Source organism: Cyprinodon tularosa, unplaced genomic scaffold (assembly GCF_016077235.1).
Source record: "Cyprinodon tularosa strain WSP-4 unplaced genomic scaffold, ASM1607723v1 ctg290, whole genome shotgun sequence".
Taxonomy (NCBI): domain Eukaryota; kingdom Metazoa; phylum Chordata; class Actinopteri; order Cyprinodontiformes; family Cyprinodontidae; genus Cyprinodon; species Cyprinodon tularosa.
In genome coordinates this window covers 987,468-999,274 of record NW_024038997.1, presented here as the reverse complement: position 1 = coordinate 999,274, position 11,807 = coordinate 987,468, and the positions used below count along the sequence as shown (strand labels likewise).

At 37.4% G+C, this 11,807-nt stretch overlaps 2 protein-coding genes across 2 annotated transcripts; one reads left to right on the top strand and one right to left on the bottom strand.

Annotated features, from left to right (window-relative positions):
• The first annotated feature begins 361 nt into the window (after positions 1–361).
• On the top strand, positions 362–2,742 carry LOC119787219. Its single transcript, XM_038290950.1, has 3 exons — positions 362–1,334; positions 1,709–1,927; positions 2,152–2,742. The coding sequence occupies exons 1-3, from the start codon at positions 595–597 to the stop codon at positions 2,357–2,359; spliced, it is 1,167 nt and encodes a 388-aa protein (XP_038146878.1). The 5' UTR covers positions 362–594; the 3' UTR covers positions 2,360–2,742.
• A 142-nt stretch (positions 2,743–2,884) lies between these two features.
• LOC119787220 (G2/M phase-specific E3 ubiquitin-protein ligase-like) lies at positions 2,885–11,067 on the bottom strand (the record flags this gene model as incomplete). The annotated part of the gene is made up of 12 exons (XM_038290951.1): positions 2,885–3,357; positions 4,414–4,628; positions 5,801–5,970; positions 6,160–6,338; positions 6,454–6,764; positions 7,127–7,225; positions 7,429–7,502; positions 9,142–9,184; positions 9,430–9,482; positions 9,615–9,700; positions 10,033–10,342; positions 10,924–11,067. Coding segments are annotated over 12 exons (1,920 nt in total), but the record flags the coding sequence as incomplete, so codon positions are not given.
• Between the last annotated feature and the right edge of the window lie 740 nt (positions 11,068–11,807).

Genomic DNA, 11,807 nt, shown 5'->3' with positions numbered 1-11,807 from the left:
TACCTAGCTAGGCTAGGTTGCCTTTAGCTTGCCTAGCTAAGCTAGGCTGCTTTTAGCATAGCTACCAGTAATCGAACTTATATTTACCGCTAGCGTGGCGTTGTGCACCCGTCTTCTCTTCCTTACGGTGGCCCTGAGGTGCAAAACACAACACAAAAAGAGAAAACACAACGGCAAATCAGAAAACACAACACAAAAAGAGAAAACACAACACAAAAAGAGAAAACACAACGGCAAATCAGAAAACACAACACAAAAAGAGAAAACACAACACAAAAAGAAAAAACACAACACAAAAAGAGAAAACACAACACAAAAAGAAAAAACACAACACAAAAAGAGAAAACACAACACAAAAAGAAAAAACACAACACAAAAAGAGAAAACACAACACAAAAAGAAAAAACACAACACAAAAAGAGAAAACACAACATAAAAAGAAAAAACACAACACAAAAAGAGAAAACACAGCGACATTAACCAAAACGGAAATGCTAGGTACCCTCGGGCGACAGGAATCATCGCTGATTGGACAAAAGAACTGGTCCGTCCTTTGAACCGGAAAGACGGGGTTTGTTTCCATTTTTCCAAATCATGAGCGCCACAAATGATGAGGTACACGCTGCTATTAAGCAATACTTTGATGCCGGACATGAATATGACGTGATACTGGATATGCTGTCGACATTTCACAACGTAAACATGAGTCTGCGTACGCTGAAGACGCGTTTAAAAGAAGCAGGGCTGTACAGAAGACACAACTATTCCCCACTCCTTGAGGTGAGGCGTGCCATTCTGACAGAGCTGGAAGGACCAGGGGAACTCTTCGGTTATCGGACTATGTGGCAAGTTCTCCAACAAAAGCACAGGCTTCGCGTTAAACGTGATGTAGTAATGAGGCTACTGAAACAGCTGAATCCACGAGGGACGGCTTTGAGAACACGCAGGAGGTTTACAAGACGCACATATCACTCCATGGGTCCAAACTACATATGGCATGTAGATGGATATGATAAACTAAAACCATTTGGCCTGGCACTCTCAGGATGTATCGATGGCTTTTCGAGAAAAATAATGTGGCTTGTTTGTGGACCAACGAACAATAATCCATCTGTCATTGCTCACAATTATATTAATTGTGTCAAGAGTATCGGTGTGGTTCCAATGAGATTGAGAACTGACCTCGGAACAGAAAATGGGACCATGGCAGCAATACAATGTACCCTCCGTCACGCGCATATGGACCACTATGCAGGCTCGTCAAGCCACAGTTACGGCTCATCAACATCGAATCAGCGCATCGAGTCATGGTGGTCTTTTTTCAGAAGAGGGAGGTTGGTACATCTGTGTTGTTTGATGGATGAAAAGTACAGTGGAAGCTGTATAGTGATGACCTTTGTCTCTATTACACTGATCAGTGTTATTAAAATCTCCGTATTTGTCATTGATTATTATTAGTGTTCTTGTTTAACTCAGGCCACTTAAACACTAAGTGATAGCCTAATACTGAACATGGGAAGCCATATTTTTCCCAAAGTTATTGAATCACTACTGTTGTAATAATCATATGATATACATTATTTCTCTGTGATGCTTTTGTTAAGATGTATCCACATTTAAACGGTGTTATTTGTATGTAAGCCTCTTTGAGTACTTGTAAAAGCGCATTATAAATAACAATGTTTTATCTATTATAATGCATCCCCAGGTCTCAGTTTTGGATGGACTTGTTTGGAGACCTAAGAGACTCTGGAAACTTCAATGGCAGCCACGAACACCAGTGCTTACTGAGATTTTGCTTCAGTAATGTTCTGCAGCAAGACCTGGATGAATGTATGGACCTATGGAACAAGCACCGGATCCGACCAAGCAGACATGCATCATGTCCAGGAGGGATTCCGAATGAACTGTATCTCTTGCCTTACAGGTAGTAATGATCATATACATTACAAAAAATGCAAGGTGTTGTGGTATAGCCTAAACTGGGATATATTTGGACAATTGTACATGTTGGTATAATCCATTGTTGAATTTAGAAGCAATCTGTCTCTACCATTGTTTAGAAATATCTGTATATCAACAAGCAAACAAATCTAACAATGATCATTTCAAACCTTCTCCTTTATATCATTGTATCATCTAATTTTGCAGATTTGGTTCAAGGGACTGTGGATTTGCTGTTGAAGACAGGGAACTGGATGTGTTTCCTGAGGCAAGGCAAGTGATTGATTTAAGCGGTGATCCAGACATAGAGGAATACCTACAACAGGCAGTGGAACAACATGGACTACAACAGCCACAAGACTGGAAGACTGCCTCAGAACTGTACATCACTCTGAAGGAAATAGCTGGGCTATAGATATGGACTATTGGAACCCGTTTCTACCTTTTTAGGTATCCCACATTAACATGGACGTATTAAGACCATATTTTCCTTATTTAGTATTTTGCTTTAATGCATCTTAATGCTTATCAGTAAATGACTGGTGGACTATACACGCCTAAGTTTTGAAAATTACTTCCCATTCATAAATGTGATCCAACATTTACAAATTGCTTCAAGAGATAAATAACAGGATAATATAGGCCTACCAAAAATGTTTGTTTTGAATTTTCAGATTTGGCAACTTGAACTGTGGGACTGAAATGGAGACATTTTACACTTAAAGTTGTATTTATTTTCTGATTCAATTTTCATGTAAACAACAATTACTTACAAAAAGCATTTGTACTGATTTCTTTTTTTTTTCTTTAAATATATGTAGAGCTGTAAAAAACAGGAAACAGCAATAACAAACAAATCAGGACACCACCCTGAGATTTTAATGCTATGCAAGTAGCTAACTGCACAGATTTGAACATTGTAAGAAGCACTCACTTGTTTTACTTTACCTTATCTTAACTTTAGTTTAATGCATGTCATGTCCCAAATGGCCTTTTAACAAGAGAGGCAGTACAGTAACTGATGCAAACAAGCAGACATGACCTTGTAAAGCATTATTCTGAACAGAGAGTTGATAAAAATAAGATTAAAATAAAAAATAAAAAAAAAAGCCTAAATCAAGCCACAGCTCAAACCACTTTTAATAAAAGTGATTATGCATAAAAGTCCTTTTGGCAACTAAAAACACCCAAAGCCTGGTGCATTTTTGATGCCAAACTCCATATTCTTCCTAAAGACACTGTAGGAGTCGAGTAGTGGGAGCTTGAGTGTGTTCGAACACGTGGTTGCCATTGGAAACGGTGAGTCATTTAAAAACCCTATACTTGGACGGGGTGTTATTCCTGCTGGTGGCAGTGCTGACAAGCCAGTGGCAAACATCAGCACATCTGGGAGGGACAGAGATATCACTCCATCTAAAAAGAGAAAGTCAACATTGTAGTAGTGCATTGCTTGACACGGCATTATCTAAAAACATAGTTACTCAATAGCTTTTTTTTTTTCATTTCATCGAAGAAGATAAAAATTACAAATATGAACGCACTATACAATTCATATACTGTACAGTCGTGGAAAAAAATAAGAGACCACTTAAACGATGAGTTTCTCTGATTTTACTATTTAAGGTAGGTGTTTGAGTGAAATGAACATTTCTGTTTTATTCTATCTACTACTGACAACATTTCTCCCAAAAATGTAATGAAAATACTGTAATTTAGGGCATTTATTGGCAGAAAATGACAACTAGTGTAATGGTAAATTTGAATCTGTCTATGGTTCAATCACTTGAGATGTCCCTACACCATGCTTTTCCCCCAAGGTATAAGATCTCCTTTTGTATGCTGACCATTTGTGTATGTTCATGTCTAGACCTCTTAACTTCCCACCTACTTCCCATGCTCTTAACTTCCCACCGAGACACAAAACCCTGCAGGATGCCCCAGGTGTGAAACACACCCTTGGGGGTCGGTGCCAATACCTGCAACAGACAAAAGGGTGTAAAAAACACTCTCTGGGGAAGGGGCCGACCCCTGCAGCAGACAAAGGGATGTGAAACATATTTTATTTATTTTTCCTCTCCTCAGGTATAAATGTTTAGGTCTCCCCAATCTCAGAGTCTTTCCTTTACCATCACCGCTCAGGTGAGGACTGACCTTTCCTTGCAAGGAAATAAAAACTTGTCGGCCGGCAGAATTATTGTTATTATTCAGCAACACAACACAATATGAGTATTATAACTTATGCGTTAATACATCAGATTTAGTGGGATGATGTCAATGTTTAATCCCAGCAGTGGTTTTTATAATCTTCCTATAAAAACAGATGTGTTTCAGAAGATCACTTAATCAGTGTCTCAATTAATTGTTTGTGTTGGTATTTTTTTAAAAAAGATGCTTTTAAAGAAACATTTGTAAAAGTGGTCTCTTAATGTTTTCCGCGACTGTATATCTAACAAAATAGCCATGACAAACCTTCACATTCCAGTAGAAAATCAGCCCAAAAGCCGATAACTTTGGTCTCTCTCTGCCACCTGTTGCTTCCCCTTGTGCTGAAGTCTGGGATGAACAGACGTTCTATTTCTGCAGCAGTCAGGGCCTTGGCAGAATAGCACAGGAGAGGAGCCAGCACACCAGGATGCTTCTGCACTGAAGCCAAAAACTCCAGACTAGCCAGTCCGTCTTTGAATCTATTAAGGACAATTATTTTGTAAGACATAGGTGTGATTTATCAGGTCTGACAGAAAACAGTACTACCAAACATATAACAGCAATGTCTGCAAAATACGTAGAGATAAAACAAAAAGAGCAACTGCATACTCACAACGCTGTGCAATAATCAATTTATTTCTTGAAGCTTTCACTTGTTGTGTATGCCTGAAGGAGGTCACAGACTGAAAGCTTGCAGAAATAAATTAATGATTGTACAGCATTATGAGTGTGCGGTTGCTGTTTTTGTATTTTTTGTGTCAAAAAATGTTCAGCTCAAGCACCTCTCAGAAGAATCTTGCCCACAGATGAGCGGTGGCTTTTTTTCCACAATTTAATATATTTTGACATAAATTCTGATTGTATAACCTCATGCAAAAGGTAAAGTAGATTGTTTATATGGGATCATACAGACAACATTTCATAGTGTACAGAAATTAGTTGTGATGTCAAAAAAGGAAAGATCATCATGATTTGTACTCATCTCCTAAAAATCTGGATTTCAAATTGTAAGAAACAGAAGTGTGGTAAACAAAGCACAAACATTTATTTTAGCACTAAGCACACAAAGGAAAAATAGACAGATAAGCCGGATGGTATTTGAGGGTAAAATGGAGCACAACCAGAGCTGCTAATTAATGAACCTTTATGGTTTCAAACAGCTGAATTGTTTCATTAGTACATTAGAACTGCAATATGTTTCGCCATGTCAAAAGGTACATAAGACAGAACTTTCAATTGAATCTAGTGGACATGCTCATGTAAAAGTTAAATATTTGTCTTTAACAAAGTTTACTCAGTGTCAGACTGTATTTCATGATTTACACACTTACATGATCCTATTTGTGGATCATAAAAGTGATGGAACCTAATATTAGCTAGTATCGTTCAAGACATTAAAATGTTTTGTTCAGCATTTCCCTGAATAGGACAATAAGAGGACATAGCAACTGAAGTTAGAACAATCTAACCCAGTAAGAATGCTCCTCAATCATGCTATTTAAGAAACACCTGGTTACACTGTTTCACAATGTGTCAGTGGCTGCAGTGACAGGCAATTTGTAATACTGACTGAATGTTGGATAAGTTAAAAACTAAACTATTACATTTTTGGATGATTGTTGGCAAAGAAAAAAAGGGTTTTAAATATTACCGTTGAATGGCAATGTGGTTGCGGTCTATAATGTACCATTTGAGGTACTCCTCCACAAGTGTATGCTTCTCACAAGCTTTGACAGGTCGGAAGCATCCAGCTGTTTGGAACATTGTGCTGTTTTGCAAAATTAGATTTTGCAAAGACTCCTGCGAATCGGCTTCCTGGACCTATTTAAAACAAAAGGTATTATTAGGCCAACCCTAAAACATACACGCTTGTTTACTCTTGTCCTTGATGAATAGAAATCTTGCATAAAAAAAAAAAAAAGATGAAATTACTTTTACATTTGGTTAAAATAAGTGGAAATCTGTCCCTTTAATTAAGTACAACTTATCATCTCTTATCTTATTTTCTACCTGATGTAGAGCTCTCCCTATATTCTCATCTTTTACATCTTCCACAGTGGCGCTGAAACTTGGCTTCCCTATTATGTGGTTGACAAGGTCCTTTGAAAGGAAATGTGGTGCTGGTCCCCCGTGTATGACGGACACAGCAATCATTTTGCCTGCAAGATAATACTCATCTTCCCTGACAGCTGTTAAAGAGTACAGAATTATCATACATAATTACCATCTATATCACTGGAAGAAAAAAAAAAAAAAGAAAATTATCTGAAACTTCTCATTTTAATATAACATCAAAAAACACACCTGTGGGATTGTACACAAGATAGCGTCTTTCTTGAGGTCCATCGAAGATGGGACGATTTCTCAGGTGATCCATTAGAAGTGTGAGGAATTCTCGCCTCGGCCCACCTGTGTCCAACCCTTCTTCTAAAGACCCTGCATCATCTGTGAACTTCACAAAGATCTCACTTTTTTCGGAGTATGAGCTGCGTCGAAAGCCTCTTACAGCTCCATCCCATACATCAGATCTGGATATATTGAACCTGCTGACTTTGTTGTGGTCAATTGCAAGTGCCAAATTTGCAATTATTTCAGAGGCCTGCACAGTTGTGGGTCTAGAAAAAAGCAAAAAAAAAATTTTAGACATTAAAAAATAGATTCAAAGCACAGTAGCTACTTTACTTACTTTACACAAATCTTTCATTCCATATTCATAGACTATATCCTGACATTATATTGACACGAGAGACACTGATAAGTCAATCTATAAAAGAATGAGCAAGTTTTTTATTCTTATTAACTTAATTCCAATGGACTCTCTTTAAACACACATCTCAACAACTGGACCTGATTCAAGTAGTTACAGACAGAGAATGTCATATTGGTTTTCATTTTAGTGAGTCCTCACATTTGTATAATTCTATTTTAGACGAAGTAGAGAGCTTGTTTATTTTCTACTTGTGTCTATATGACTCACTCAGATTTTTCTGAGGGCATGTCCTTTTTTTCGTCAACAACGAGAACTTCATCTTCATCATCGTCAATGACGATAGGTGCAAAGAGGTTGGTGTACGTCCTGCAAAACAAAGACGTTCACACAATGTAATTATAGACACACATAAATGCATATCCAATAAAAATCAAACCAATCAAATTGTTGACGAGCTCTTCCAGCTTAAACTCAATATCTAACCTTTGTCAGGAGAGAAATGTGTTTACCCCTCAATAATGTTTCTGATATTTTGTCTACCAATCTATATACAATTACACAAAACACACCTGTAACAGGAGCTCTCGACATCAAGACATGTGGAGGTACTAGCATAATTATGCTCGTCATCCAAGTGTATAGTCTGAAAGTTAAGAAATGTAAAAACAGGACATTCAATAAAATGACAACATAATTATGTAACAAACTCTATGGATTACTTAAACGGGATAGTTCAACATTTTGGGAAGCCTGTCTATTGCAATAATAATGAGAAGGTATATTACCAATGCCCGTTTTGAGAGTCCTGAAGCACAAATGCGAGCTGCTCAGTGAATACAATGGAGTTGGACAGTATAGGTTGTGTAACGATCCCTTCAGTCCACTAGGGGTCAGGGTTAAACTTATCAAATACACAATCCTATAATTCCAAAATGCTCTTATGGACAGGAATGTACCTGCTTATATGACTAATGATGATTAATGCAATAAGGAAAATTGACAAAATATTCAACTATGCCTTTAAGGAGGTGAGATAGAGAACAGAAGATGACATTCAGTGGAGACATTTCCCTGTTTACTTTTATTCTTGCAAATTTAAGTGAAATGTGGTACAATTGCCAATTCAAAAAACTGCATTATGCAAATATATGGCATGATAAAGTATTGAGTTAAGTTTTCTTATATGTGCTTCTGTGCTTGAATAGGATATCTGAAGTGACCTTTGATGCATCCACGATCATCTAACTCTCCATATACGCTTTCAATTTCTTAAACCTCTTACACCCTAAGGGGGTATAAATACATTTCTGCCTGACAAAAACACACAAAAGTAAATAACTTATAGCCTCACAGCTATTAGATTTAAGAAGAAACTTTTGGTACGTCTGTAAAGGTAAGATGTCATAGAATGGTTTTCTGGTGTCAGCACCATTGTAGCTTTGACCCTGCCTGAAATATTAGGGACAAAATACAAAATATTTTGCATTTTTTGAACCTCGCCAAAATTTTCTTTGAAATAAACATTGCAAAACACTACTAAAATATTATTTATAGCACAAAAAAGTAGTACAGACTTTCAAATCTAAATGTTGTGTAAAAATATACCAAATTTGGACTCAATCAGATGAGTCATATTTATTTTAGAATGGTATTAGTGAGAAATTTCTTAGGCGGAGAGGCCATTTTGGCACATTTATCCATAAATGTCACCAAACTGTGCCAAATATGTTTTTTTACATCAATACTGGGGGTTTGTTAAAATTACGAGGTCACGTAGCAGCTGGACCCGCCGGTGGGTCCGTAGGGTTCTAGGGGTTAAGTCAGGCACATTCACAAAAGGCTTGTAGTTAACAGTCCATCTGAAATGGCTTTGTATCCCCCCTAAATGAAAAGCAAAGCTTAAAAGCACACAACTGCAATAAACATAATACTATGATTATGAGTTTACTTCAATGGACTTTGGTCTAAAGGTATAAATGTAATCATAACATCAAAAACAGATGGTGGACGATGGCTCCTCTCTATTTACTGCAGGATGGAAAGATATAGAGGATATTTTGTACCCACAGGCATCAGACTTTCTAATTCTTCACTGAATGGTAGATGAGCTGCCAGAAGTGAATTTCCCTATGAGGATCAATTAAGTTATTGTTGTTATATTAGACCATATAATAGTTACATTGATGGCGTCTATGTAAACATTTAGCTATTGTTTTGTTTCATACCTAAAGTCATGGACCAGTGAGGAAGATAGAGACTGTATGTAAATAATACTCCATTACCTGATGTACTTCAGTAGAGAGTGACAACCCCCCATCACCATTCCTGAGGGCAAAAAAGCATAAATCATAGTATACTCCAAAATATATTGGTGACATTGCAAAACCAAACAAACATTGATTTATTGAAGTAACAAGGCATTAGCGTATAGCACACGTAACAAGAACAACAAATTACAAAGCTATGTCAATAGCAAATAAATATGTATGCAAATGCAGTAAAATCTAAATTTCTTTGGTACACACACACACACACACACACACACACACACACACACACCAACTACTTACACCTTGTCAGGCTCTTTGTGTACAGGACTGCTTTTGTGGTGAGGTTCAAATGGCTGTAGTAAAGACATAATTTAATTCAAATACAAGTATTTGTTTAGTACTGGTAGGCCAATGTCAAAAACCTACACAGGTTGAAGGCAGGTTAATCACAAAAATCACTCAAATATGTTTTAAATTACACTCACCAGTGTATCAGCTAGATCAAATTCTCTTGATGTTGTTTTTATCACAATCTCAGGGTCGGAGTCAGATGTGTCTGGCAATTCTCCAACTGAAAAACATTCAAATAGGCTCCCCTCAATGAAGCTTTCCCAACGTTCTCAAAAGAGACACATTACCGATACATACTTCAGACATTTGTCATTTATGAATACAGTGGCATTTCAGTGTCCTTGTGAAGCAAGTCAAACGACACAGGCTTTAAGTCTAATCTAGAGGATTGGTTTGCTTTTTTCATAACACTAGGTGTAGTGTTTTGTTAAAACTGTAAAGCAAAAAATGTGTAGTATAATTCTTTAAGTGATGAATGACCAACATATAGCATTATAGCAAGTCCAGCCATCTCTGCACTGGACACAACTAGGTCATAACAACACAGTTTACCTTTCTCAAAGTCTTTTTTCTGGCAGATAAAAATGATGACCCGCTGATATGTCTTGCCAATTTCTTCCTTGTATGCTTTTAGAGTAAATGGTCTTTGTGTCCCAGGGATATTAATAACTTCAGAGCCATCTGGATAAAGAAGGAGGAAAGGTCCTTCATCCAGGTCTTTGTTGAAGTCCCTCATTTTCCTTACTGCCTCATTAAGCAGATCTAGGGCAGTGATGTCAGGATGTGTAGAAAGGAAAATAGTTTTCCCACGCTTTGGCTTGAGGACACCACCCTTCCCAATGGTCATCAAACCAATATTTATCTGCAAAATAAATAAATTAAATTGTAAGTGGGTAATTTTTAAAGATCAATGTTTACTTAAAATGATCAGTAACGCTATGTTACATGTCACACTTGGATACAAAATGGGCAATTATTAAAATTATTATCAAAATACCACTGAAAACAGAGTAACCCACTGTTTATGATGAAGTGGCCTTTATTGTCATTATACAATGAACTGTACAACTGAATTATGAGGTTAGAATGGAGGTTTAGTCCTGAGCCGCTGCGGGCAAACATAATTTTAAGTGCCCATCAAAAACCCAGTAAACAGCAGATTACTTTTCAATACAGGTAATTGGTAATACAATGATTTGCATGTCACGGTTACATATTCATCATAATAAGAAACCAGCAAATATGTACAAAAGTGAAAACAGGACAGTGTCATTGTCTGAGTAATATGGTCGTGGCACAGAAGCACATTAGTTTTATGCAAAAATATACTGGTCACCATAAAGATGACGCTATCATCAGGCTTACTTTTAGAGAACTGTGATGATGGAAGAATGTCAACAGCTAGTTAACCAGTTGTTCATTCTCACTATGTAACCAACTTACCTGGACTTTACATATTTTCTTTGATTTCATTTTCCCACATGAAAAGTTTTGCCTCTCTTCCGCTTTTCTCTTTCGGTACTCTAGAAAGGTCCCTAGAGTAGGGGTTTGAATAGTCTGTGATTCTACATGGTAGCAAAGGAAAAATATGTTACATTATACATACAGCAGTAGTCTAATGTTTTACAGCATACAAGAAACACATTTTGACAACACATTATCTTTTGTAAAATAGGGGTGCAGTTTTGGTGACACATAAAAAATGAAGCTAGAAAGTGAAAAAATCTAAAAACACACACAATCTTTTCTTTATGGCCTGCAAATAAACTAAACCCTGAAGATGCTGCATTTGTCTTCAGTTTCACTGCCTACTGCAAGTTATAACCTGCATAAATACATCTTTCACTCCAAACGGCAAGATTCATGAAACACCTGCAAAGAAATTATCGAGTAAGGTCTGGAAACTGACAGTTGGCCAACTAGCTCTGGTAGGCTAACGGTACCCCATGCAAAAGTAGCCTAACTTTACATTAACGTTATATCCTTTAACTACATGAAGGTCCCGCGGTTTGGCTTTGCCTACCGGGTCATCCTGCAGCCTTTTATCCCACATCACTGCAGAAGCTAGGCTTCTCTTTGAACTCTTCCTCACATGTTTGAGCATACATGATAGCGGGCCTCTTGTGCTTCCACTTGTCTGGAGCACAACAGAATTCTCCGCGCGAAGTTTGGCTGTGAGTGTCTTTCCGGTTTCAAATGGACGGACCAGTTCGTTTGTCCAAGTCAGCGTATTGATGTCCTGTCGCCCGAGGGTACCTTGCATTGTCCGTATTTGGTTAATTGTCGCTGTCTTTTCTCTTTTGTGTTGTGTTTTTTCTTTTTGTTTT

Excerpts from the sequence above, each read along its gene's own strand:
- LOC119787219 (XM_038290950.1), top strand. The coding sequence starts at position 595 with ATGAGCGCCACAAATGATGAGGTACACGCTGCTATTAAGCAATACTTT. Across the intron at positions 1,335-1,708 it reads TCTTTTTTCAGAAGAGGGAG|GTCTCAGTTTTGGATGGACT; the intron begins GTTGGTACATCT and ends ATGCATCCCCAG. Across the intron at positions 1,928-2,151 it reads CTGTATCTCTTGCCTTACAG|ATTTGGTTCAAGGGACTGTG; the intron begins GTAGTAATGATC and ends CTAATTTTGCAG.